The sequence below is a fragment of the Pholcus phalangioides genome, unplaced genomic scaffold, assembly GCF_987345545.1.
Source record: "Pholcus phalangioides strain wild (caught in Gottingen) unplaced genomic scaffold, Ppha-v1.0 ptg000013l_1, whole genome shotgun sequence".
NCBI lineage: Eukaryota > Metazoa > Arthropoda > Arachnida > Araneae > Pholcidae > Pholcus > Pholcus phalangioides.
In genome coordinates this window covers 26,279,952-26,306,404 of record NW_028301606.1, presented here as the reverse complement: position 1 = coordinate 26,306,404, position 26,453 = coordinate 26,279,952, and the positions used below count along the sequence as shown (strand labels likewise).

General features: G+C 34.3%; 1 protein-coding gene across 1 annotated transcript in view; it reads left to right on the top strand.

Annotated features, from left to right (window-relative positions):
- Positions 1–26,453, top strand: part of LOC149078871 (corticotropin-releasing hormone receptor 1-like) — a 99,604-nt gene that overhangs the window by 59,957 nt on the left and 13,194 nt on the right. The window contains exons 2-5 of the mRNA XM_089241044.1: positions 5,759–5,899; positions 10,551–10,642; positions 18,369–18,469; positions 25,552–25,681. Coding sequence (XP_089097170.1) covers positions 5,759–5,899; positions 10,551–10,642; positions 18,369–18,469; positions 25,552–25,681 — 464 coding nt within the window. The remainder of the gene's footprint in view (positions 1–5,758; positions 5,900–10,550; positions 10,643–18,368; positions 18,470–25,551; positions 25,682–26,453) is intronic.

Genomic DNA, 26,453 nt, shown 5'->3' with positions numbered 1-26,453 from the left:
CGTTATAATAGTGGGTTTTTTTTTCTGTGTGCGGTTCTTATATCGATGGTTTATCGTGATCAACTAATGCCCATGAGCGGTATAAGACACATAAAAAGACATTTATTAAACATGCAAGCATCACGCGAATACTTTATATGTATTTCTAGAACCAACAGTGCTCTCTCACTTGCTCTCATCTTCTTTTATTCATGGAGATAAATCCAATAAAAATATGTCCTTTCAGGCAGGATTGGCTCCGGAAAGTAGAAAAAAAAGGTTCTGGGAATAAATGCTTATGGGTTTGGGGGCGAAAACTAAAAGAGAAATCTTTTATAATCGAGTTACGAAGTCAATCGAGAGTTTTCTTATCGAAAAATCCGTGGCTTCCTGGGAATCTTTCCGGAAGATGCTGGAAAACTGCAATTCTGTTTTAACGACCTTCGGTGACAATTTCTGCTTTGGGGCAACGACGACCGACGTGGATCGTAAAAATAATTTATCACGGGAAGTTTTCTTTTTTTATCGATTGCGACACATTATTGTATTGAAATTCATAATAACTTGGAATTTGATAATAGGAGGAAAAAATTCCATTTTCGCCCGTTTCCAGATAGAATTCGGGGGGAAACATTAACGTGTGCGGAAATTCTTCTAGATGACATCAACTTTTATTGTTATGTGAAGACATATACATTTATTATTACTTACTCCATTAAGATATGTTTTTAATTTTGAAAATTCTCTCGGAGAGGAAAAATATTTTATTGAAATAATCAACAGGTTACATTCTCTTCTGATCTTTGGGAGAGTATAATCGTAGCGGTAATGGTTGTGAATGTTCACGTAAGAGGCTATAAAACCTGTAACCTACCATTTCGTTTGTACTTGCGAATGTTTGTAAATTGTGTGTCTGCACGTGAATGTATACAAAGTATACTGGTGGTCAAAAGATAACTTCCTCTCTAGACCCGTTCACATGTGCAATATAACATCTCGGGAAGTTACCGATAACGGGGATTTTCGCTACAAACCATTCACAAGACGTTTAGTTTATGCCGCTAATCCCCCTTTTCTTTCCGGAAGTCGTCACTGGTTACGTGGGTTGAACGGAAGTGATTGATTCAAGATGGCTGACGAAGGAGCTTACAGCAGTTTTCGTGGCGCAAAGGATTATGGGAGAGAAGGTCGGTGTCGACCACCAATCCACCCCAAGAAAGATGGGCTTTTTTTGTGTGTATGATGAGCTTCTCTCCCACCTTTTTTTTCCCTACTGGGGAAAAAAGTTGCCATGCTGGTAATTATCACCAAAGCAACCCCCAATCTTGCACATGTGAACGGGGCTTATAATCGAGCTTCTGCAGACTACTCGTACATGCACTACTCGTAAAAATTCCTTCTGGGAATTTCCAATGAATTTGTACTCGCAGAACGTGTTGTATGTGTATATTCGTGATTCTAACGTATCTGCGTTATCGGAGTTATGCGCATTTCGTGTTCCTGTTGTGCTGTCATCTGTTATCCATACTTTCCACCAGAGATGTTCCACGCATGACCTTAGGGATACTTGTGTTCCACCGAGCTCTTTAATAACATGTGTGTGTAACTTAGTGACCCACGAACCTGGCTAAAACGTCAAATGTGACCCGACAGGTGTCAGCGGTTGAAGACTCCCTGCATTACACCAACTCCTCGTGATGCCTCTGGGAGCCACGATGCACACTTTGAGAACATTTGTCTTGGTTCATTACGATTAGATCTGATAAAACCGATGGCCCCCTTATGAAGGGGGCTGATAGGGGTTCTCATATCTCTCACGTTAGATATAAATGTTATTATTATTTTTTACACTATAAATTTACTACAGAAGGGCCTCTGACAAAATCTGATGGGGAGGATTCCGTCGAAGACCCCCCCCCCCCAGCCTAGAGATCAAGTCCCCTTAAAACTGAAATTACTCGCATTCGTTGGAAGAATGAAACAAAAGAAATACGTAAAGTGCAGAGAGTGCTTTGAGAAGGAATTTTTGAAAATTCCAGCACCTTATATATTATCCGGAACCTCGAACTCTCGAGACTCTACTGTAAGTATGGTGTTGACGGTCTGCCTGCTCTATGGAGAGAGCCCTACAAACCCCAATAACTAACGGAAATAAAATTTTGCGCATACTCACTTGAAGGCGTGTCAACGACATTGTAAAAACATCCACGGTTACATTGAACTAAGTCCAGGAAAATAAAATTGATTAAATGAATGAAAATTGAATGAATTATTCGTTCAATTGCTTCTATAAAATCATTGAAGAAGGGATTTCAATGCTCTTTCCTGTACTTGATGAATTTCCAAAGTCCAAAGGCAAGATCAAGAGAACAAGATGGCCGCGCAAACGCCAAATGCATGGATACAAGTCTGTTACTGAAGTTTAGCAGTAAAAAAAGTTTGACATGCCCGTCAACATACAAAGAGGCTTCATTTTCATCTAACCGATGTTAGATGTTTCATTTCTCTCTGCTGCAATTCTCCTGAATTGAATTTAACTCTGCATATTCCTACTACTGTATGACATGCTTCAAAAAAAAAAAGGTTCACGATATCTCGCTTGAAATATGTCATCGCCAGTGAATGCGCCCACATCGAGTGTTGCTAAATAAAGCATTTATACTTTCCGATTTCCAAGTGGTCTTTGTTACTTGCTTTGTTATTCATGTGCGTTTCATGTGTATGTGTTCTTTATTATGTTCTGATGACATTGTGCTTAGATCTAGAGGTAAAATTCCGACATTTTTATTGGTTTTAAGCTGGACTGATAACAAAACGATAAAAAAAAAATGAATGTAGTATTGAATTATCTGAATTATGTTCACTAAATATAGATATATAGTTGATATATTCATATTATTAGAACATAGTAAATGCAGTAAAACCTGTCTTCAATGGAACCTGTATTAAGCGGAAAAGGAAAGAAAAATTCTACCCTTTAAAATGGAAAATTTCCCATAAAATATCTGTGAGCGTTTGGCGACCAATAGACCAAAGAATCATACAAAATATTAAAGTGCTCCACCGAAATTCTTTACGTAATCTATGTTTTGCAAATTCTACATCACCCACCCTTAGATTAGCAAAAAACCGTTTCTGTACTTGATACTGTGGTTTTGATAAGCCATATGTAGTAAAGCAGTTGATTTCTGAAATTGTAACAAAATTTTTCGGAAAAGCAGGCACTGATTTTTCCACGGGAGAAATCAATGTAAGGGTTGAATTACCAAATGATATGCAAGGCTTACGAAATAGTACATTATAGTAACAAATAGTACATTATAGTAACAAATAGTACATTATAGTAACAAATAGTACATTATAGTAACAAATAGTACATTATAGTAACAAATAGTACATTATAGTAACAAATAGTACATTATAGTAACAAATAGTACATTATAGTAACAAATAGTTATAAATAATTACAAATAGTAACAAGCTGTATACATTCTGTGACCGCAAGGCTGAGAAGGACCAGAATTAATTAGAGAGAGGCAAAGGGCAACTGCATTGTCGGCAAAATTTAGGGGGGTGGCAAATTTTAGGTGGGATTAGAAACACCGTTATAAAATCATGGAATTTTACAATGACAGAGGCGGCAAAATCATATCTCTCTCTCTTTCACAAAATTCCGGAAAAGTTCCGGAAAAATTCGCAAAGTTATGGAACTGATGCTGAGGATTACATAGACGATAATGTACAAACTAAGCCTGACACGACAGATATTGACAATAATTAAAATTTTTTGACGAAGTTAAAAACGTTAAGTGCCGTTATTTTAGAAGAACAGTGTAGGTCGGAATTTTATGCAGTTGCTGTCAAAACCTATATACAGTATTTAGTAATTATAGACGAATTATTCATTCATTTATTATATATATTTTTAAAATAATTTACTTTATCTTTTCGATTAATTTATTTTTATTTTATTTCAATCACACACGAGATCGTTACAAAATTTTACACATTATATCAACTGAACCTTTATTAAGCGGAAACCTGTGTTCAATGGAAAAAATCTCGGTCCCTTGCGATTCCGTTGAAGACAAGTTTTACTGTATATTCACATCCATTAGTAGGTCTTTCTTAACATTATTGACAAGATTCTTGAGCGCATGTCTCTAAATGAGCTGGTTTTATTTCCTTATTAAGTATTGTGACCTGTACTGCGTCGATCATAAGACGGGAGTAATTTTTATACCACTCCGTGCTGTATTTGTACACGATCATGGTGTGCCATTATAGACCAATCGACACATACTCTGTATGCAGGGTGTTCCCAAATTCATAAAAAATTGAAGGAATGGTAAAATTCGATTTGTTAAAATGTTATTCTCACGAAGGGGGGACATTTTTTTGTGCAGAAAACAATTTGTTCGAATTTTTGTCGATAGAAGGTGCTGAACGAAAGAAAATCGCTCAATTCTGCAGCTGAACATTTCTTCAAACTCCTCTTTGTCCGAAACGTTCGTTCATGGATTTCGACTGAAGCTTTGATGTTAACCTTTGATGTGATTTGTATATTTCCAGTGATTTGCTTTCATGAGTGCCCTCTGTCGACAAAAATTTGAACTGAAAAAAATCATGCTTCGTGATATTAACGGTTTGCAAACCGCATTCAAATATACTAATTCCTCCAACTTTTACGAATTTTTACGCTATTTTCGAATTTATAGGACACCCTATATGAATCCTGAGAAATCCTAGATTTATCTCTTGGTTTTATTATATTGCTTTCAATGTAAGAGATGAATTTGGTGGCACCTTGCATATATCCACATCCCTATGAGAGGGCTAAATATTTAAACTTGAATTTAAAAAAAAATTAAAATTATTTCCTAAAAAATATCATCATGATTAACGATTTTTTTAATTAATGTATTTCCTCCCCCCTCTTTCACTTACTTCATTGAATATTGCCAAAAAAAAAAAAAAAATTAAGAAAAAGGATTAAATTAATAAGTAGAAAGGAAATTTGTGTGTGAAGGCGTCTTTGCAGTTAATTTACTTTTATTAACAACATTAAACGCAAATGTCGTTAACTGATGTCGCTTCTCCAGACACGAAATTTTCCAGAAAAAAAAACTAACAAACTAGAACTAGGAGATTTATTCTAGGAAATATTAAATTTTTGGACATTTTCTTTGTCGTTTTTTTAATGAAGTTAATTGAAAAATGTGTGTGTGCGGGGAGAATAAGGACTCACAGGTAAAGTTAATCAAATATAAAATGAAATATTGGATTTAATTTCATCAAAATGGTGCTGAAAATTTTAACGAATCTGATTAAAGAAATTCTGTTACACATCAGAGACTGTCATATGTTTATATAAAATTTTAAAAACTTAATAAGGCCTACATATAAAAATTTAATGTTTTTTTTATAATTAATGTTATTTTATTCTCTGAAATTGGGTAAAATTGGACTTTAATACTAATTATAAAAACTAATCCAAGAATTATGCGATCACTTCTTATATTTCACAAAAACAGATGACATTCAGATTCGAAGTATTGTTTCGGATCATTCATAAAAAAAATTCACGTATCAAACAGACATTTATTTGATCCACTAGATAGATTTTTTTGCTTGACCATTAATAATTGAGATCTTCAGATTCCGAAATGTCTGTCGAAACATTACCGTCCATTCCCGGTCATGAAAAATTAACATTGCCGTGATACTTTTGTTGTGATTCCAAGAAATCTTATTTGATCTTCTCTTATTATTATGGTAGATGGCGATGTTGACGAAGTTCGATGCCCCGCAGCTTGGGACAGTTTCTTCTGTTGGCCTCCGGTCAGTGCCAGTGAAGACATCTCTGTGCCATGTGAGCAAATATTCCCTTTCATAAGGGAAGGTAACGACCTACTTAAAGGCAAGTTCCATTATTTCACAAAAAAATGCAAGCTTTCTATATTCAGAGTAGACGAGAATTTCAAAGACGAGAATCCAAGACGCATTTCAAAAATTAGTAACAAATCAACCAATTGACATAAAAGTTTTTGGTTTGTACTTATCATGGTGTAGAGTTTTTTTCCTTGATAAATTTAAAAACAAGTTCGAATTTCACTCATAGGTGTCGGTGCAAAACAAAAAACTCAGATAACACATAAAATACAACACAAACAGTGTTTTTCCAGTTTGGATTACATAAAGCTATTACATTTCAATATGAGTGCTCTTCTTATTTCGGGCAACATCTGAACGGGTGAAAAGTTTCTCATGTCGAAAAATGGTAGTTTATTATGAAAGACAAATTGTCATAAACATTATGTGTTTAATGCAGTTTATGTGTTACGTCGAGTTTTTTGTTTTACTCCGTCACCTGTGAGTGAAATTTGAACTTTTGTTCTGATTCTTCCGAAAAAACGCCATGTTAAGTATTTTAATGCAAACCACATCTTTTTATGCCATTTGATTGATTTGCTATTAATTTTCAAAATGTGTCCATCGTTCTCGTCCACACTGTACATTGTCGTTTCTGTTTTATAAAATTTGTGATTCTAAAGTTCGAGATATATATGTATATATAAATAATAACAATAACTTGAAATTGATATTTTGATATTTGAAAGTATTTGGACTTGAAAAATGTATCCTGTAATGAGCATTAGCAATATTTAGCAATTTTTAATTGAACTTCGGTAGCATTTTTTGAGAGAAACAATTTTTTTAAATTTATATTTATATTTTATTTGTGTTATTTTTTCTTAGTAATGCTGTTATTAGCCAGAAATGAACATTTAAAACTATTAATTAACACTATTTTTAAAAATTAGCCGGCAAACTTTCTTAATATTAACTTCTTACATAATTGCTCTACATTATAAAACTAATAGTAACAGAACTACGTAATTGCATATGCTTAGTATTATTAATTATCCTAAATTATACCTAACACGATGGCAATCTTCACTTCTTGTTTCATTTCCGGAATTAAAATCAACGTTCGACTTCATCTCCCGAGTCAAATAGAAATTAAATGTGAATGTATGTTGCAACTTGAAGAAAGTACTGAGACCAATTTATGTACACGCTATGCACAACCTACATAGTTTTTTTTAGTAATCAAAAGGCATTCTGCAACTTTTTAATTGGATTTTTTTACTATCTTGCTTAGCCCTTGAGATTTTAGTTAGTCTGAAATTGTTGTGCGTATTCAAACTGGAGTATACTTGTACGTTTTTTTGCATCATTCTATCTCAATGTGTTCGAAAGTTATAAGAGATTTAACTTTTCTATGAGCATTTGAACTTCATGCATCCTCTCGCAATCATTTTTTTATCCTCTTACAATCATCTTGAGATGCCTGGGAGCAAAAAAAAAGAACTTTGAGAATTTCACATGCAACTAAATAACTTTTGAACGAAGGCTGACAGAAGCATTGAGTAACGAATCGTTATAGAATATCAACCACGCTCTATAGTATAGGACTAATTGAAATGCCTTCTACTGACAAATTTGAGAAATTTTTAACCCGATCTTGAAAACTAGAATAGATAGACAAAAATTACAAATGGCAAAATTGCAAAATTATTTCCAGAGTACGGAAGCACACGCACACACACTTTAATAACATACCGTATATACTCGTGTGTAAGCTGACCCCCTCACTTCAGGACCACCAAAATCGCAATAAATTTAAAACCCGTGTATAAGCCGACCCCAAAAAATCCATGCATTTCAGAGAAAAAAAAATTCTTATATTTTCATGCAAAATTAATAGTTTACGGAAATTTACAATAGAAAACGATTCAAACTTTTTAATCCGTTTCTTCTGAGTCTCCGAGCTCATGGTAATCCATCAGATCATCACGGAGGGGTGCGACATCTTCGTTTTCATCTTCATCTGGGCTGTCATCGCCATTGTCCCTTTTAAAGAGGATATCATCTTCAGTTCCGCCCATCCCATTGCTGATGCAACACTTTTTGAAGGATCGGATGATAATTTCGGTGGAAACAGAATTCCACGCCTCATGTACCCATTGGCACACTAGGCCAACGTCAGGTTTCTTCAAGGCACCACTTTTTGTAGTTTCTTTATCATCGGAACTCATCCATTCGATACACAAATTCCTCAAATAGTCTTTGACTTATTCATACTCACATAAGGCTTTACAATCGACATTAGCCCACCTGGTATCAAAGCCAATGATGTTTTCGATTTCTTTGCCTCGTCTTTGACATTATCGGGGTTTTGAACATATCCCGTACCAATAATGCCGGTTTCTCGAACACTGCTACAAAAATGACTACTGATTGTGGGGTCGAAATTTTCTCATCAAAAACTTTAAAACATCCCGAGTATAAGCCGACCCTCCTTCTTGAGGAACGAATTTTTCCACAAAAAAACGGCTTATACACGAGTATATACGGTATATATATGTACACTGATCAGCCAGAAAAAAATATGAGGAACCTTCACATTTGGGGACATTATCTCTACAAATGAGCACATCTAGTTTACGTGGAAGATACGTGAACTGATTAGAATTGTATAATAAAAGTTTTCCGTTGGTATACTCTGTTGGTTATACGAGCATAGACTAAGGCAAGCCTCTGATTTAAGTCACTTTGATAGAAACCAGAATCCTTTTGAGCGAACTTTTTTTGTTCCTAATTATTTCCAGTTAGGTGTAATGGAAACACGATTCGAAAAGCGAAATCTCATGGTAGTATAGGCATCCCACCTATAGAAGTGCTTAGAAACCAGGCTTTGTATTCATTTTCTCCATTATAATAAGTTACAAAGCAATCATATCCTTGCATATAAACAAATAACTAAAAACTTCTTTCTTTCTCTCTCTCGCTCTAGTGGTGCAACTTTCAGTAAAAAAGTTAATTCATAAGAGAGATAATTAAAAAAAAAAAATGTCTAAAATCTCTACCCAAGTCGCCCCAGTTTACAATGCAATACAAGTACATTGAAATGCGTAGTATGGCATCAGTGAACGCTGCCATGAGAATGAAACTACCCATCTTTCTTAACATAACTGATTTGAAAATTTCAAAAATTTGCTCGTAGTAGACACGTAAGAGCCATTTCTAATTACTGAAGCTTTGGAAATCAAGGCACTCATTTACCAAATAATGACTCTCGTTTCGTATGACTCACGAAATTCGAGTTCGTACAAAGCATTAGCAAAAGACGTTAAGTCCATATAAAACAATTAGGCTCAGGATTTAGAGACATAAACTTGAAAAATGAAGTAAAACAAATTATTCCATGGAATAAATTACCTTCTTACTATGTAGAAACCGCAGATTTCCTCAATTTTAAGAAAAACGTTCTAAACTTTTTCCGAAAGATTGAGCGAATAAAATTTAAGAAAAATATTTTTATGAAATTTAGTTTATATTTTTTTACATTTGTAATGTATACGTTATATTACAATTTATAGTATTAGCTATAATTTGGTAGTTATAGTTATAATTTCTAATGCATAAGTTATACGGCTGTGTCCACGTATCACATATGGATTGAAGAAATGTTTAGTACTGTATACGCGTGTTTCTTGGCATAATTTTCGCTTTGAAATGAATAAAATGCAGAAATATAGTTAAAAAATAAATGAAAAGTAATAAATGTGGTTTTAAGAAATTTTATATACGCAATAATATGGATTGGAAATTTCTTTTATAGAGAATATACTCTTGTTTCTAGTCATAATTTTATATATTTAGTTGAAAGAAGTTAAAATACAAAGACTCTATATATTGGAGAATGTAGGAGAATCGTAAATACAGATTTTTCCTTAAAAAAACCCTTGCATTAAACTTCTTTCGTCTGAAAAATATTGATATTGAAAAGAAAAAAAAAAGTCTTTCCACGCCATAGAGCACTTGCAGTTCTCACTTGAGCGGAAAATATCCAGTACCGAATATCTACTGCCAGTAGTAACTTAGAGGCAATATTTCAAATATATCAACGGATATCAATCCCTTCTTCCTTCGAGATATTTTCCTCTTCTTAAATCAATGAGCCAAACATTTATTTTCCTCTGTTATCTTCAGAAGCAGGTAAGGGCATCATAGTTTCCGTAAGGGACAATTAATTCCAGAATATATACAATATATAGAGAGATGGAGATCGGCATACTCTCCTTGTTTATTCATTGTGTCATGCCGAACGCGTATTGCTTTGAATTGATTCGTTATAGGCATGGTTTATAAGCAGCGGATGGTTTCCCGATTGGTTAACAATGGCTCATCACAAAAGAATTACAATGCCTACAAGCTCGTATATTTCGGAAACGACTGAATATGATGATGGGTTTCAATATATCATGGAAACTGAGTATCTTGTAATTCATGATTCATGGACTAATAGCTACTAAATTTCACTTTGCATAGGATATACTCACATCTTCAGTAAAGAGCATTTAAGACGGAGCAGATAATAAATAAAGCAACAGAAATGCCGTTTCACCGAACATGATTTGATAATAAGTCAAATTTTGAGCTTTAGTCTGAGCCGAGAATATTATCAACTAAACAAAAGTTATCTGAATCGTTCGTATTTTCAGGCTTTGCAAGACGAAAATGCGGCACGGATGGTCAGTGGCTGTGGGGAAACTGGACGAATTATAGTGATTGCGTTGACAGGCTACCGGATGAGGTCAGTTCTATATAAGATATTAATTTTCATCAATGATTTTGGAAAATGTTTATTGTTAATGTATAGCTTTGTGTATCTGTATTTTTCCTCCGATATCGATCATAAACAGGGTGACCATATGATCTTTATTTCTCTGGACATTTTCTGCTGTAAGGCCGCGCATAATGCGGCGAACAAGAGGTACGGGTGTGTATAATAAAGACTAACGACGAAAAAAGTTGTATTGTTTTGTTCTAGCCTCGAGAAGCGAAGCGAAGGAGAGAAAGAGGCCACTCAACGAGGTGCGCAACTTGAACAAACCTGTTTGTTTTCAATGCTGATTTTCGCAATCTGCTGATTGGTCCGTTTCTACTTTTTTTCTTTCCCTCTTCTGCGAAGGGATTGTCATCATCACTCCCTTACATTTCAGAGCCCGTCGGCCATTTTCTTTACCACCTTCTTCCTCTTTGACTATATATGCGCGGACATATCTTTCTCCACCCTATGCAATTTTTTCTTCCTAGTCGTTATTCTTGTATCGCGTACCTTTTCGTTCTAAACAGAAGCCGGCCTAATTTAATAACGGCCTATTTTTCTCCCTGTATTTTAAATGACGCCTCCTTTAACATTGGTACTTTATTACAATCAAGGACCAAAGTTGTCTCCCAACTTTATTGTATTATGATAATCATAAGTCATATGACTATGAATCATTTCACGTATTTGTTTCGTTTCATGCTCTTTTTTTTTCTCTTAGAATTTATTTTAATCCACTGCGATTTACAGTTAGTGCTTCTTTACTCGTCATTGGTAACTTTTCAGTGATTTCAGCAATAATTGGCAACTTTGTTTACATTTGGCGAGAACTAGCGATTTTCCGTATTTTCAAGCACTGAGATTCCTCCACCCAGTGCCGTCCAGGGCCGTCATTTCAACTTTTTCCGGGGGGGGGGGCAAAGATTATATATATATATATATATATATATATACCTTTTTCTAGTGTATTTTCGAAAGCCAGGGGGTGGCAACGGGGTCCCTGACTCCCCCAAATAATGTGCCTGGTGCCGTCTTAACTCATGGGACCATCCGGGCTTGGACAGGAGACCTTAAGTGCAGAGGGAGCATCGTGATTGAGATCTCGTTATAAATTGGTAGGCAATAATTTCTAGTCAGCTAGGCGGGCCCATCATGCTCTTAAGACGGCCCTATTTCCTCTATTAAATATGATTAGCCTAATCATAAAGGTAGTGTGGATGTCATTTCAAATAAATTCCAGCACGCAACGAACAGTATAGAAAAATGTCAAGACACATATTTTGAAACTCTTTTCTTAAAGTCATTACCCTTCCCTCGCAGTTTGAAAAATAGATGGCAGCACAAAAACTCACGCACAGCACTGAATACGCACTCAGACTTTAAGATATACGTGCACCGTTCCGGCACAACTCATTCGGCAGTAAATTGCCCATAGAGCGATGGACCGGAGTTATGCTCGGATTGGAAAAAAGAAAGTGAGGGTAGAGTTGTGTGCAGATCGCAATTGTGTGTGGGACGGTTTCGCCATTTGGCAATATGAAAAAAAAAATCGCCAAACTGATAAAGGTTAGTTTTCAGACATAATCGAAAAGAATTGGAACAGTTTTAGAGAGACCAAACTGTTAAACTCCTAGTGGATGGTGAGAGTGCAAGTATTTTTTCCAGAAGATTCGGGGTTTATTTTGCTTCACTTAAATAGCACGTCCGAGTATACTTACCCCAAAACAATTAGCGTAGGCTTTTGTATCGCTTTACCTGTATAAAAGATCTTTTATCTTCCGAATAAAAATCGTGTCGATACGGATTAAGGAATAGAGAGATTCTCTTGGGGAATGAAAGAGTCGTTTGTTACATGCCATTGACAGGCTTTATACGGAGGATCGAATCGCGTTAATCACTACCATTGTGGAGGACAGCGGAGAGACGGTAGCCGAGGGGATTCCATACATCATTCTGCAAGACAAGGCTCCTCTAGGTATACTATTGCCTGTGCGCTTTTCACCGAATTTTCCGGGACGACGATTAATGCTAAAAGATCGCGTGGGAATCCCACCGCCACTGTGTGAGAAATAATGCCAAAGGAATTTATATTAGGGAAGTATAGAAATTAATCTGTGATTAGGAAAACAGGTTTTTTAGATATAGGAATTTAAAAAAATAGCGTAAATTATTTATAAATTTTTCTTGGGTGATGAAAAAAATAAGCTCTGATTTCATGTTAATGATAAGAACAAAATTTTGCGTTAAGTACAGGGTGTTCCACAAATTCATAAAAAGCTAATGATGCAATATGTTCTCGCATGCAATATGTCATCACCAATGAATGCGACCACATAGATTGTAACTAAATAAAGCATTTATACTTTTTCCAAGACCGGTTTCCAAGTGGTCTTTGTTGCCTGCTTTGTCATTCAAACTCGTATTCATGTGTGTGTTCTTAATGATATTGTGGTTCGATGAAGATGGAAAATTCTGACGTTTTTACAGATTTTAAACCGTGTTTATAACAATAAGATGAGAAAAAAAAAGGATATTGTATTAAATCATCTGAATTTTGTGTTCACCGTAACCATGAGTACTTAATGTTATTGACAAGCGCATGCCTCGAAAAACCGCCTAGCTGTCCAGTGGTTAGGGAGCTAGCTTGTGACTGTGCAGGTCTGGGTTCGAATCCCGAGTCAGGCATGAATGTATACTAACACTAACAAATTCCCTGGACAGATCGTAACGATCTCTTGGGAATACTTGCTTATCACGTTATATACATACATTAAAAAAATGAGAGTGTGTGTGAAGTTGTTTCTGTTGTAAGAGCTGTTTATTCTGTTGCAATTAAGAACGGGTATAATTTTTTGACCACTCCGTAATACATTTGTACACAATCATTATAGAGCAATAGGTGTGTCATCATAGAGCAATCGATAAATGCTCAGTATATAGGGTACCCCAAATTAATAAAAATTGAAGAAATGGGTATATTTGAATACGGTTTGCAGTTGTTGTTATTCTCAGGAAGGGGGATTTCTTTTTTTGGTGCAGAAAAAAATTTAGTTCAATTTTTTGTGAATAGAAGGCGAGAGAAGTTAGTCCGGCATGAGTTGGACCTGAACCTTTAATCAGTTTCTTCTTCGTCCGAAACGCTCAGCCAGCGATTCATGGCTGAGATAAGATGACTTCATTAATAGTGCTTTATCCACTAATGAAGAACTTCTGTAAGCGTCAGTAACAGGGAAATTCAGAAACTAGCTGTTAATCGTACACCCTGCATTTTATGGGACTCTTATTTGCATATTTCCAGCGATCTGCTTTCGTTCAGCGCCCTTTATCGAAAAAATGTGAACTAACTTTTTTTTTTGTACCAACAAAATCCCCCTTCGTGAGAACTTTTCCCGAAACCGCATTCAAGCATACCAATTCGTTCATTTTTATAAATTTTCAAACTATTTACTAATTCATGAAACACCCTGTACTAATAGCTAATATTACTAAGACATAAATTTTTGAAAGTTTTCTCTCCAAGAGCTACGGGTATTTAAAATTCAATTTACTTTTTTGATTTTTAGCTCTCAATTAAAAAGACTCGATTTTTTCATATTCTCGCCCACATTGTTTTTTTAAAATAAATATTCAATTTTCTTTGCAACTTAAAAATTATCTTGATATTTCATCCTCTTTGAGGGAAAAAAATTAAGATGAAAACAGAGAAAAGAGGAAATACGGTTTGAAGGACAAATATAACCCGTGATATCATGTTACAGGTGAATATGAAAAAAAAATCGGGAAAATATCGTAACAGTTTTAAGAAAGAATTTTAGTTGGAAAAACCTTTTCTTTCCATTATATCTAATACACGGAATTTATCGATTAGAAACTTTATATCGTATTTATTTAAGGATTTTTCTAAAATGGCTGTGATTTTTCTTTTTGTTAGGAAATAAACTGTTCAAAGTTGTCTAAGTTATTATTTGTTCTGAATTTAAAGAATTTTTATCGAATATTTAGTAATACAGAAGCGTTCCTAAAAAAAATTTTTTTTTTACATCAATAAATCGATTAGTTTACTATATTTATAGGAAGATGAAAATTCGCTGAAAATAAACAATTACTATTCTTACATAAAATATAATAATTTTTATCATACATATTTTTTATTTTACTAATTATTTTGTTACTTTTTAGTGTAAAGCATAATTAGTGAAAATTATGTACTAAAATACGTAGTAAATTTCTATGAATAACGATTTAAAAGTTGATGGGAATTCAAAAGATTTTAATCCACATTCTCTTACGTTTTTGATTTTGAATTTTAAACTGTATTAAATTTTACTGGAAAAATTGGGATTTGAATTGATTTAAAAAATTTTTTTTTTTCCTGTTACTCTACCTTTTGATCCTTTAGCAATATGGTTTCCAAACTTTTCAAAGTTACGGAGCACTTTTTAGGCAAAAAGTTTATCGCGCGGACCAGTAACGTTCACAGTGACGCTGGAAGTCGCGCTCGATCAACGTGAAACTACTAACATTTAGTTTCAATACATTCTATGACCATACGTCCCGATTTCAACGAAATGTTCCGTTTTTTGAAAACGAAAGTAATTTGATTGAATGATTTTTGCTATTTGTCAAATTTTTCGTGTAATTAACTGACAACTTTTTCTGCTTTCGCCAATTTTTATTTGATCGCAGTTATTCTACCCACTGGCGTGGAATGGAATAATGATAGTTTTCTTTTTCCAAGTGTTACTTCACATTAGAGGGTTTCCGTAACTCTTTTTGTGGAAGGGCTTGCATAATGGGACAAAGGCTCTGGGATTATCCGAAGATCATGGATAGGACATTTCATCCAGGGTTAATCTGAAAATCAGGAGCTGCAAACTAAAGGGTACCTTTGCTGAAAGCAATTCATCGCACTGAATGTTTTTCCTGAATTAGAGTAATATGGTTATAAGAACAATTTCTAGGAGCTATAGGCTAGAGAATTTTTTTTCGGGCGTCGTATAAAAAAAAGAATTAACGTTTCACACAGTGCTAAAATTTTCAGTCATTGGAGTATAGATCCCACTCTGAAAATTTGCAAAATTTGCAAAATATTTCGTATTTTTAAATACAATATTTATCTCTTTCTCTCTCTCTCCCTCCACCCCCACCTCTCTCTCGGGGTGTGGGGAGGTATCAAATATATAAAATCATTGTTTTGGCAGTTTATCACTTTGTTAGCAAATTTTCATTGGCTCAAAAGTTGATATATTCAAGGACTGTAGACTAATAGAATGAACTCACTCATTTTTCATTCATAACAGCAATTACATTTTTGAAAATTACAGAATTTTACAACTTTCAATTAATGTTTCGCGATTTGTGAACCACACCCTCATTCATTGGTGATTAAAGGGGAAAACTTCAAAGTGAAATATCTCCGTTAATATTGCATTAACGGAGTCATATAACCGAGTGATATATTAATATTAGCTTGTACATGTATATGCAGTCTTTTTGTAAATGAACGTCTCAGAGCGGCATTTACATTTTACTACGTGGAAGTTTTATATATCATACGGGGTAATTTTCTATTTTTTTTATGTACACGACCCCCTGGAAAAATTAAAACATTTTGAGTAACCGCACCTTTTGTTACTTGAAAGGGTGTTTCTAAAGTCAATTGTTTCAGAGTTATCCGCTGTGCAAACAATTTGGGACAGTCTGTACATACTTGAAAATAGAAGAGAATTTGATCTCCAATTCGTAATTTCTAAGAAATGAAATGTAAAACGAAATCCGAAAGAAGTAAACATAGTTATTTCAAAAATCTAAGTAATTTACATCGATTTATGCTGTCACAGACTGCGGAGCATTAAAACGAAAAGAAATTCCGATAGTTTTTGTTTTTCCCTCTAAGAAGTTTCTGAAGAGAATGCATTAATTTTGATGGGAAAAGTCCTTCAGCGCAGGTGTTCTCATTGATATATCACACATTTCTTTCATTTTCTTTTCCGTGATTGGTTCCTTGTGTTCTTGTATAGACACAATCGTGTTCGAAACACACACTTCAAGCTGAATAGAAAGAGAGGAAACTCCTATCGAGCTTCTTCGAGAAATACTATACAATATAAGACCAATTAATCACCTATTGAATATTTATAACAGTTTTTGTATGTTTGTTTTTTTTACCTACGATTTCCTACGGATAACAGTTCAAAGAAAAATGTTAACTAATGTTCTGTAAATTTATAACTATGCAAAGATTTCATAATATTTGAGTGAGAATATTCGTGAAATGATCCGTACCGTATTCAGAATGCTGCTCAGCGCATAATCGTAAAGTCACATTCATTTGTGAGTTGTAAACCTATTGGGGTATAAATTTCGTATTTCTAGAATCTTTCCTTAACCCTTTCAGACCTCAAGCATCCATTTTTTGGAATTTCGAAAGTGTCTTTTGCATTTTTGATACTCAAAAAATTCATTGAAAATATAAATGTTAGCAAATCTTTATTCTTTCAATTAATTTTTTTTTGTAGAAATAATTCAATTCACTTCAAATTTTTTTTCAATTAATATGACGCTAGGCATATTCATCTTCCCATGCAATTTTTTAAAGAATTTTAGTGCTAAATTTTATGTAATAATAATCACACTTTCTTCCCTGGAAGCCATCTTAAACCCTCTACCCACCCGAAAGTTTAATTTCAAGTGCTGCCCTCTGATATTCGTCCTCAATGTTCATATTCACCATATTTCTAATAAAATTTACACAGTCGTTTAAGTCAGGACTTAACTCGCTGAAGTCAAGGGTAAAAATTCTACAGTAAGAAAAAGCCACCCCCCCCCCTTCCCACATTTGTAGCATTAGGGTGTGAGAGAGTAAACATTTGAATTCTCAATCTAATAAATTTTTAATTATACACATTACGTGGTGAAATATAGTCGACGCTCTTTATAACGACACTCATCGTCCCACTGAAAATGGACGTTACATCGGGAGGTGGTCGTTATATCGAAAAGAAAACATAGCAGTCGCTATATGAAATCATTTGTTTGCACAGCGGATAACTCTGAAACAATTGACTTTAGAAACACCCTTTCAAGTACCAAAAGGTGCGGTTACTCAAAATGTTTTAAATTTTCCAGGGGGTCGTGTACATAAAAAAAATAGAAAATTATTATTTTTAGGTATACCCTGTGTGATATATAAAACTTCCACGTAGTAAAATGTAAATGCCGCTCTGAGACGTTCATTTACAAAAGACTGCATATACATGTACAAGCTAATATCACTCGGCTAATAATTTCTTATTAGGGGCCGTTCAAGTATTACGTAAGCAAATTTTTAGCCATTTTTGGCCCCCTCCCCCCTTGTCAGCAAAAGTCAGCAAAACGCTGACCCCCCTCCCTCCCCTCCCCCCCCCCTTGTCAGCAAAATTTCGTCATCAGCTCTGCCCCTCTGAATCCTAACTCATATTTTCATAAAGGGTGGTTGATGACGTAAGCATTATACAAACCCCCCTCCTTGTCATCAAAAGTCAGCAAATCGGAAACCCTCTCCCCCCCCCATCGATGATGACGTAATACTTGAACGGCCCCCTTAGCTAATAATTTCGCTCGGCTAATAATTTCTTCTGGCTTGCGTCTCGACTGTATTTCTTATTAAATTTTTTTATATGGTGAATACCATTTGGTTTCGATACAATTGGATATATTTTCTTATTTTCAGGGGTTCATTTCGCCAGTAACGATCAGCTACATCATCTTTGTTGGCTCCATTATATCACTAATTTCTCTCGTAATCAGTCTCTTCATATTCATTCATTTCAAGTAAGTACAATGGCATATTATTCAAAATTATTATATTTGGAAATGATATTCCTTACTGATGAGTTATGTGCAGCAACCTATTTTTGTTTCTGAATTCCTACTGGCTTTTTACTGATTGCAGTCCTATGTGCTCTGATCCGACAAAAAAATTTTTTTTAAGAAAATATTAGTCAATTAAGACATTGTGTAGGTGAATAGGCAGTTGATATTTGACGAATTAGATCTTTTATTTGGTCTTTATTAGGTCTTACTCGCCAAATGAAACATAGAGGTAATGGTAATGTGACGACTTCATCCAACACCACCTATAGAACAGGGCTTCCGCACGAACATTGATGTCAATGAAGGCCATTTCTCCTATTGTCATTGGATATACTGCAAAAAAGGACAAAGATATCACATGCGTTGGCCTGCTATATCCAATGGCAATAAGGTGAAATAGGCCTTCTTCAGTGACGTCACGAGCTTCGTGCGGAGCACTTGTTCTATAGGTGGTGTTGCTTCATCGCATTGGTGATGGGCAGCGGGAACTTTGCTTCGTTTAACCAAGGTCAAACTCGTGCAAGACTGGCCCAATACAAGTTCCAAGGTTGGCCATGGGTAGTGTAGCCACTCCACCATTGGCAATGATCGTCAAATTTGGAGGCTGGTATGTATTGAAAGTTTGGTTGAAGTGAACGACCAGTAACTTTCAGCTTCCAACCCAAGTCAAAGGTACCGTCTTCCTTCCCGATCTTCCAATCCGTCTGGCCACGCATTGGTAGGAGAACGTCAACACTTGTTTGCTTATTAAATTGTTCTAAAAGCAAATATTCGTCAAGGAACATTTTCTTTTCATCAGGGAAAGGCAAATATTGAAAGAGAATATTTGCGAACTACTATTGGGCCAGGCTTGACACTAATGTGGCACTGGTTTGATGCAAAGAAGCATAAACCGTATAGGCTGGCCCAGCCAGGTCCGATATCCTTAGCAAATATTTGCTTCACCAACAGTCAAACCAAAATATTTGTCTCTTTCTAGAGCTTAGTAATCGGTCCTACTATACAAGGTGGTTGAAAATGCGTAACTCACATACTTTCAAACAGTGGAGAACACGTTAGAAAAGCGGAAAAAATTTCTCAAGCGAAAATCTGCATATTCCTTAGGAACAAAGTTAGCCTTATTTCGTGGATTTCGTTTGAGGAGAGAAACGAGTTTTATCGCGCCAGTTGATTCTCGGCAACGATGTCCTTTCTGTGGGAAAACTATAATGGAAAAGTGTAATATTATACCTCAGAATTCTTATTGGCTGCCAAAAGAGAACAGCCCTTTAAAACCCTTGGAAACATCTTCATTAATTTAACTCAACTGGAAAAAGACTCGTTGTTTCATATTTGTTTCGAGACACTGCTCCCTATCTCTCTCTCTCACACACACACACTCAGTTTGTAGATTTCAACACATCCAGAACCATCTTGAGAGTGTAAACACGTGTTTTCAAAAGTGAAAGGTTGAATAATTTTTGCATCGCGATTTACAAAATCCCGGGAAATCCTAATGAGAATTCATCGAAGAAACTTGTTGAGCGTGTTGCAAAGACAATTTTGCTGGTATCCGATGAGAATTACTCTCGAAAAATTGTGAAATGTTTGAATATTATTGGTAAATGAGGTTTTTGAGTCTGTGCTGTAAAGATTCCAAGCCTATCTGTTCTCGAAATGTGTGTATCTTGCTCAAGTGTTAGAGATCGAGTCGAATGTGCAATACATACCAAAACCTTTGGGATTAACATATTTCGGAGCAGTTCGATTAAAAAGACGACACTTCAGACTCAAAATTTTTCACTAGAGTTTAAATTTAATAGTGGAAATTTCTATAGCTTTCAAAGTTTAAAATTCACGAAATAATTGTGTATTCACATGAATTACACGGTGTCCCATAAATTCGTGAATGGTTCAAAATTCATAAATTGATTTTATATTCTATGAAAACAATTTAAGATTGTTTTGATAGAATACAATATAAATATTTTGACATCAATGGGAAATATTGGAATAATTTAACCACAGCTGAAACAAACAAACATTTTTCACGATGTCATGGTACAAAAATAGGGGGTATACGTGTGTGTATAGACACACACACACGTATCTCTATGAGCACGCATGTACGTATTTATGTGTGTATGTATGTGTACATATGAACAGTATTGTGAAACGAAAAGGTATATTTGTTCCGCAGACTCATTATTTATACAAGAAATATCGTAATATTCAACAATTTCAGATCTGATAATTCAAATTTTTAAAGTGCATAAATTTTTGAAATATTCACATATATATCTTATTACATAACATTTATTAACATAACGTACGGTACTTGTAAAATAGCGGCGAATATAATAATTTTATCCATAGGGGCCCAATAGGACTATTATATTCACGTGTAGTTCTTTCTGTGTGTTTCTTGTTGTCTTTATATATATATTGAAAGAATTGGAATATTTGAAAGCGGTTCAAGGAATAGTTATTCTCGCAAAGGAAGAGTTTCTTTTAATTATCAGAAAAAAAAATTAGTTCGAATTTTCGTCAATAGAGGGCAATGAACAAAAGTTTATCACCGGAAAATGCAAACGTCCTATAACGTTTCGTCATTTGATTATTTGTAGAAAAGACTAGAATATTTCTCTGCCTCGGTTGTTTTATTCTTGGAGCTGGGGGTGGGTGGGAGAAAGCACTATCATATGCACAAAATAAAAATAAAAAATCTTCTTGAAAAAAAGAGGTGTGGCATTTTCCAGAGGGTTCAGTGATTTCCACTGTGACAGTTATAATGCGGATCAGGAAAATTTTAAAAAACCACTTAATTGGACAAGCAGGTAGTAAAGGTTATTATGGCTATTGAATTATAGTTTCGGAACTAGAAAGGTTCTCTCATCAGATTTAAGGGGTGTCACGATTCGTGGAGTCGATTTTTCAAAAATGAATTTTAAAAAAATATTTCATTCAGTTTCCAATAAAATGCGGAAAAGTTTCGTGTCAATTGTGTGATTTGTTCTTTCAAAAAAAAAAACGAAAGAAATAATTAATTATAGTGCAACTGTATACAAGAAAAAAACACTGAACGTGATTTTCTCAGATTGCGGTTTTTGAGATTAACCGAAACATTAAAAAAAAACCTCAACCCCACCAAAAATTGTGAAATTTTGCAGAAATGTTTGTTCAACATGCGTCAGTGTAATGAACCTCGGACTTCGATATCTGAATATTTGTTACAGTTTTACGAATTTTTAAAGTACGAAAAAATATACAGATTTCAAAAAACTGAATTCAAAATTTAAAAAAAAAAATACTTCCCATTAGTTAATTGCCAAATCGGAGGCTCATTTTACAAAAACATGTTAAATAAACATTTCTGCGAATTTTCATAATTTCTGATGCAAGGGAGGTTTTTTAGTCTTTCTCGGTTGAGCTCAAAAACTTCAATCGGAGAAAATTTCGTTCGAAATGTTTTTTCCTTGTATACGTTTACACTATAATTAATTATTTCTTTCGCGACACCTCATAAATGTATTCAATATAATTTTGTTAGAGCAATGCATAAAAGGGTAGGTAGACTAACTATATTTGTACAAACCGCCACATCGGGATTAAAGAGAAGTTATGACTGCAAGGACTGTGTAAATGTAAAATTATCTGTAAAGTGGAATGATGTTGAAGTGTCGAGATCTGTCTTCTTTGAAAATGATATCAATATAGTTATTAGTAAGAGAGAGATGTTAGAACTGCAGAGAGAGGCACAAAGAGGATGTGTGAGCCAGATATCAGATTAACCGCAGATATTCAAAATACGTTAATGAGAATATACATGCGTTATATAATATAATACGTTACAAAGAATGTTCAAAGAAACATTCTATGCGATTGAAGCATCTAAGCTCTAATAAATGGCTGTAGACTGTGGTTTTTGATATTTTTAGTATCTCTGCTTAATGACTTGTGTCGAGTAGTGAGGGTGCTTTTGCATCAGTAACTGGCTGTCACCAGTGAGTTGAGGAGTCTCTGCCTGGGTGTTCTTAGTCTTCAAGGTTGAAATCGCTATTTCTAAACATAGAGCTCGATCTTTCCTTGCTAAAAAACCTTCTCCGTAAACATGAAAAATATACAATTTTTTGCGTGAGGATATATATGTTTTACTTTATACCGGTCTCACTTTAGGGTCTGAAAGGGTACAAAACTACTCTAATGCCAATTAGTTGGTATTAGCCAATATTCTTTTCTTGAGGTGTTTGAAATAACATTTGCTAAAAATAAGCACTTTTTTTTCCAATTATTTTTTTCTTTTTCTTTTCTTTTTCTGCGATTATATACAAAGAAATGGCTATTTCGGGAAAAAAAATCCGGAAAGAAAAATAATGTATAGTTCAAAAAATATAGCTGGAAACTATTTTTTTGGAACCATTTTTTCACGGCTCCAAGAATCGGAATTCATATCCGCATACATATATGTATATGTTCGTGGAATCACGTTGGAATTCATTCAAAGCCGTACTTCGATTTTTGAATCATACGTCAAAATCCGTTCTATTCGAAAAGCTCATGCATAAATATCATCTCAAGACTTGGAATTTTATACGGCGATAAGACAATATATACTGTCTTGTATGTACGTGTAACGTATCTTAGAATAGACGAACTTCATTCACAATACTTCCGCAATGATATTTTTCCACATGAATTCAAACTGAGTTTTAGACTCTCGACAAACTGTGATTTCCGAAAACAATATGATTTTAATATTAAATTCAATGTAACAAATAACTTTAATGACATCAAAACTTCGTTGGAAGCCATTTGAGGGACTCGTTTGAACTTTTTTTTTTGCCTAGTTGATATCTCAATAGAATAACATTTAATCCTTAAATGCATGTCTTTTTTCCAGCTGATAATTTTTTTTCATAGTTAATGACACGTATAGAAAGCCGAAAAAATCATTAAAAAAATTGTTTCAAATTGTGCTGCTTATATAGGGTCCTGAAGAGGTCGTACTCCCTCAAAAATCGCTATAAAATAAATGCATTAAGGTAATATTACTTTCAAATATATATAGCTACCTTCTTTGTGAATCAAACTGCAGTTAAAAAAGAATCGGGTTGCAAACTTGAAGATAGAAAAACAAAAGAAATGCAAACAAAATTATATTAATATAATATTTTGACCCGTTTAAAAAGAAACACTATAAACATGTTGGAGTAAATCGGGAAGCTATCCATACTTAGAATAAGACAACCATAAATATATTTTTTGGGCATTGTATAATATTTTATCATGTTATATATATGGTTTTTAGTTTTCATGATTGCATTTGCAATTGGGTTACTGTATTTTTGAAATGTATGACATCCTTATTTGTTATGGGCATCTTTTTTCCTCAGCCACCTCGTTGGACATTTTGCCTGTTGTGGCGTTGTATTTGTATCAAAACATTCTGAAAAAGTAGCGAAATTACAGCCACACGTGTTCTGTCACAAACGGTAGTTGTTGTCGTTAGTTGCAACATCAACCAGCAAGTTCAAAATATAAAAATGCAAAAAAATTTATGTGCAAAGGCCATTAGAAATTTTTATCTTCAAACTGGCTGCAGTAATGAATGTGCAATTAACCCTTCACTTTGCCCATATGCAAAGCTATGCATGTAAGGGTAAATCACGAAAGTATTGGAAGTGACTGTATTTGATTCACTTTACAATGAGAGAATTATCTTTTATTGTAGACATATACATTTTTTTGGTCGCCTAATTTAACTTTCTTGATATACTATATATTTTTCTTATTTTTTTCCATTAAATTATGTTAAACCGGATTACACTATAAAAGTTTTAGAAAAGTTCGTCTATAAAACTTGAAAAATAAAACTAATCAGCGTAGCGGCTGCATTCGAGCGAATGTAACAAATAGGCTTATTGGTTGTTTTCTTCACGTTGCGTAAAAGATATTTTATCCAGTTTTATGTAGCGTAATCCCGGCCTTAAAAAAAGTAAGAGGAATAATAATGTAGTAGTATATCCTCCTATCACCATTAGAGAAGGTTCAACGGAGTTAGTAGATTTGGAACCAGCTACATGGTATCATACCATGTTCATTTTTCCATGCTGCACACCGGTCAATTTTAATTGGAGAATTTATAACCATCAGTTTTATTCTTATTTAATAGGTGTCAGCAGGGGTCCTAGCGCAAAATTTCTCTTTCCGAATCAATATTTACGAGCTGTTTTTCTCCTATATAAAAATATCGGAACGAAAAGGGGAATAGAATTCGAAATAGTTCATCAACGTTTTGGGCAACATAAAAGAAATACGATAAACATGTTGGGGTGAATCGAGAAGCTATCCATACTTGGAATAAGACAACCATAAGTATTCTTTATGGGCATTGTATAGTATTTTATCATGTGTATATATTGATTATAATTTTTAATTGGGTTGCTATATTTTTTTTTTGGAAATATATGACATCCATATTTTTATGGCCATCTTTTTCTCAGCCACCTCGTTGGGCATTTTGCCTGTTGTGGCGTTGTATTTGTATTTGTAGAATTTATCATTCTGACGTCAGCATTTTAATCATATAGCATCAACATCTGCATTTTCATTACCGCTTGTTTTAATTGTGATTACCGAGGATGTGGGTGTGGGGTTACCTGTGAAGTATTTTCACGAAATCATGTAGGCTTATTATTATACTCTGAGTAGCCTTCTCTGGATTCATTATTCAAATATTATGTATATAATTATTACAAGCTTTTCGTGAGCTTTCATTAAATGCAAATTCTATTGGGAAGTGTTGTATATATATTATATTTATTTAAAAATATCATAATCAAATTTTAACTGTAAGATGCAGTGTTTATACGTGTTCCAGTATTAAAATCTCTATCTTCATTACCCTTAATTAGATTTTTAATGATCTGAACAAAAATGGAATTAATTAGTTTAGAGTCTTCGTTAATGCATTTTACGGAGATCACACACAAAATAATCTCAATTACGCAACTTTTTAAGTTTCAAACGCAAGTTTTAACGCAAGTTTCAATTTACTACAGGTCTATACAATGTGCCAGGATACGCGTCCATCGGAACCTGATCGTGTCGCTGATTCTACATTCGCTGATGATGGTCACCATTGCTTTGCCCGGCTTATTCGATGGGGTCATCGAACAGTTCAGGAATACGGTAATGTATCTTGGAACGTATTTTGAAGATGCAGAGATAAATCGTCTTCGATTTTTAAGACAACTATTTATATCTTCCTTCTTCATGTAGTTTTTTACGTGTTTTTCTCCTGTTATTCAAATGAAATTGCCACTAATGACAGTAATAAAGTTATTTTAACCTTGACACAAGGAAATAGTCAAAGACCATCACGTCAGTCATCCGCCGTGTTCGTTATGGTATCATAGTTCACCCACCCTGCAGCCGTTTCTAAAGCCATTTATCATTTGAGACATTCCGAACTGTCAAGAACAATCTATTTTGTATTATTTTTAAAGAGGAAAAAAGAGGCAGTAGCATTTTATTTTTATTTTTTCCTGTTGGATTTAAAGATATGTCAGCTTCAAACCTTAAAATATCTCATGCGTAGAACTGCATTCTCATGTTTCAAACGATTATCACAGCTATTCTAGTTTACCAGTTTATCCATGATTGGATTTTTTTTTAATTTATTGAATCAAGGTATTAAATCCCAATGCGTATCGGATTTTAATGATACGAAGTCTGAAAGAAGAATCAGTTTGATTGGCAAAAGAACTCACTATATTAGATGGACGAAAAGTCCTGTTGTCCTGTTTTACATTGAAAATTTTAAGAGGTCCACATCAAAATACTCATCAGGGCGTCGAGTTTTTTTTTTGTATAAATAATAATAAAAGGTCGAAGTTTTTCTCACAGATAGCGCTGCATTACGAAAAACGTGACAACACAAAAAAAATTGTGAGACAAACAG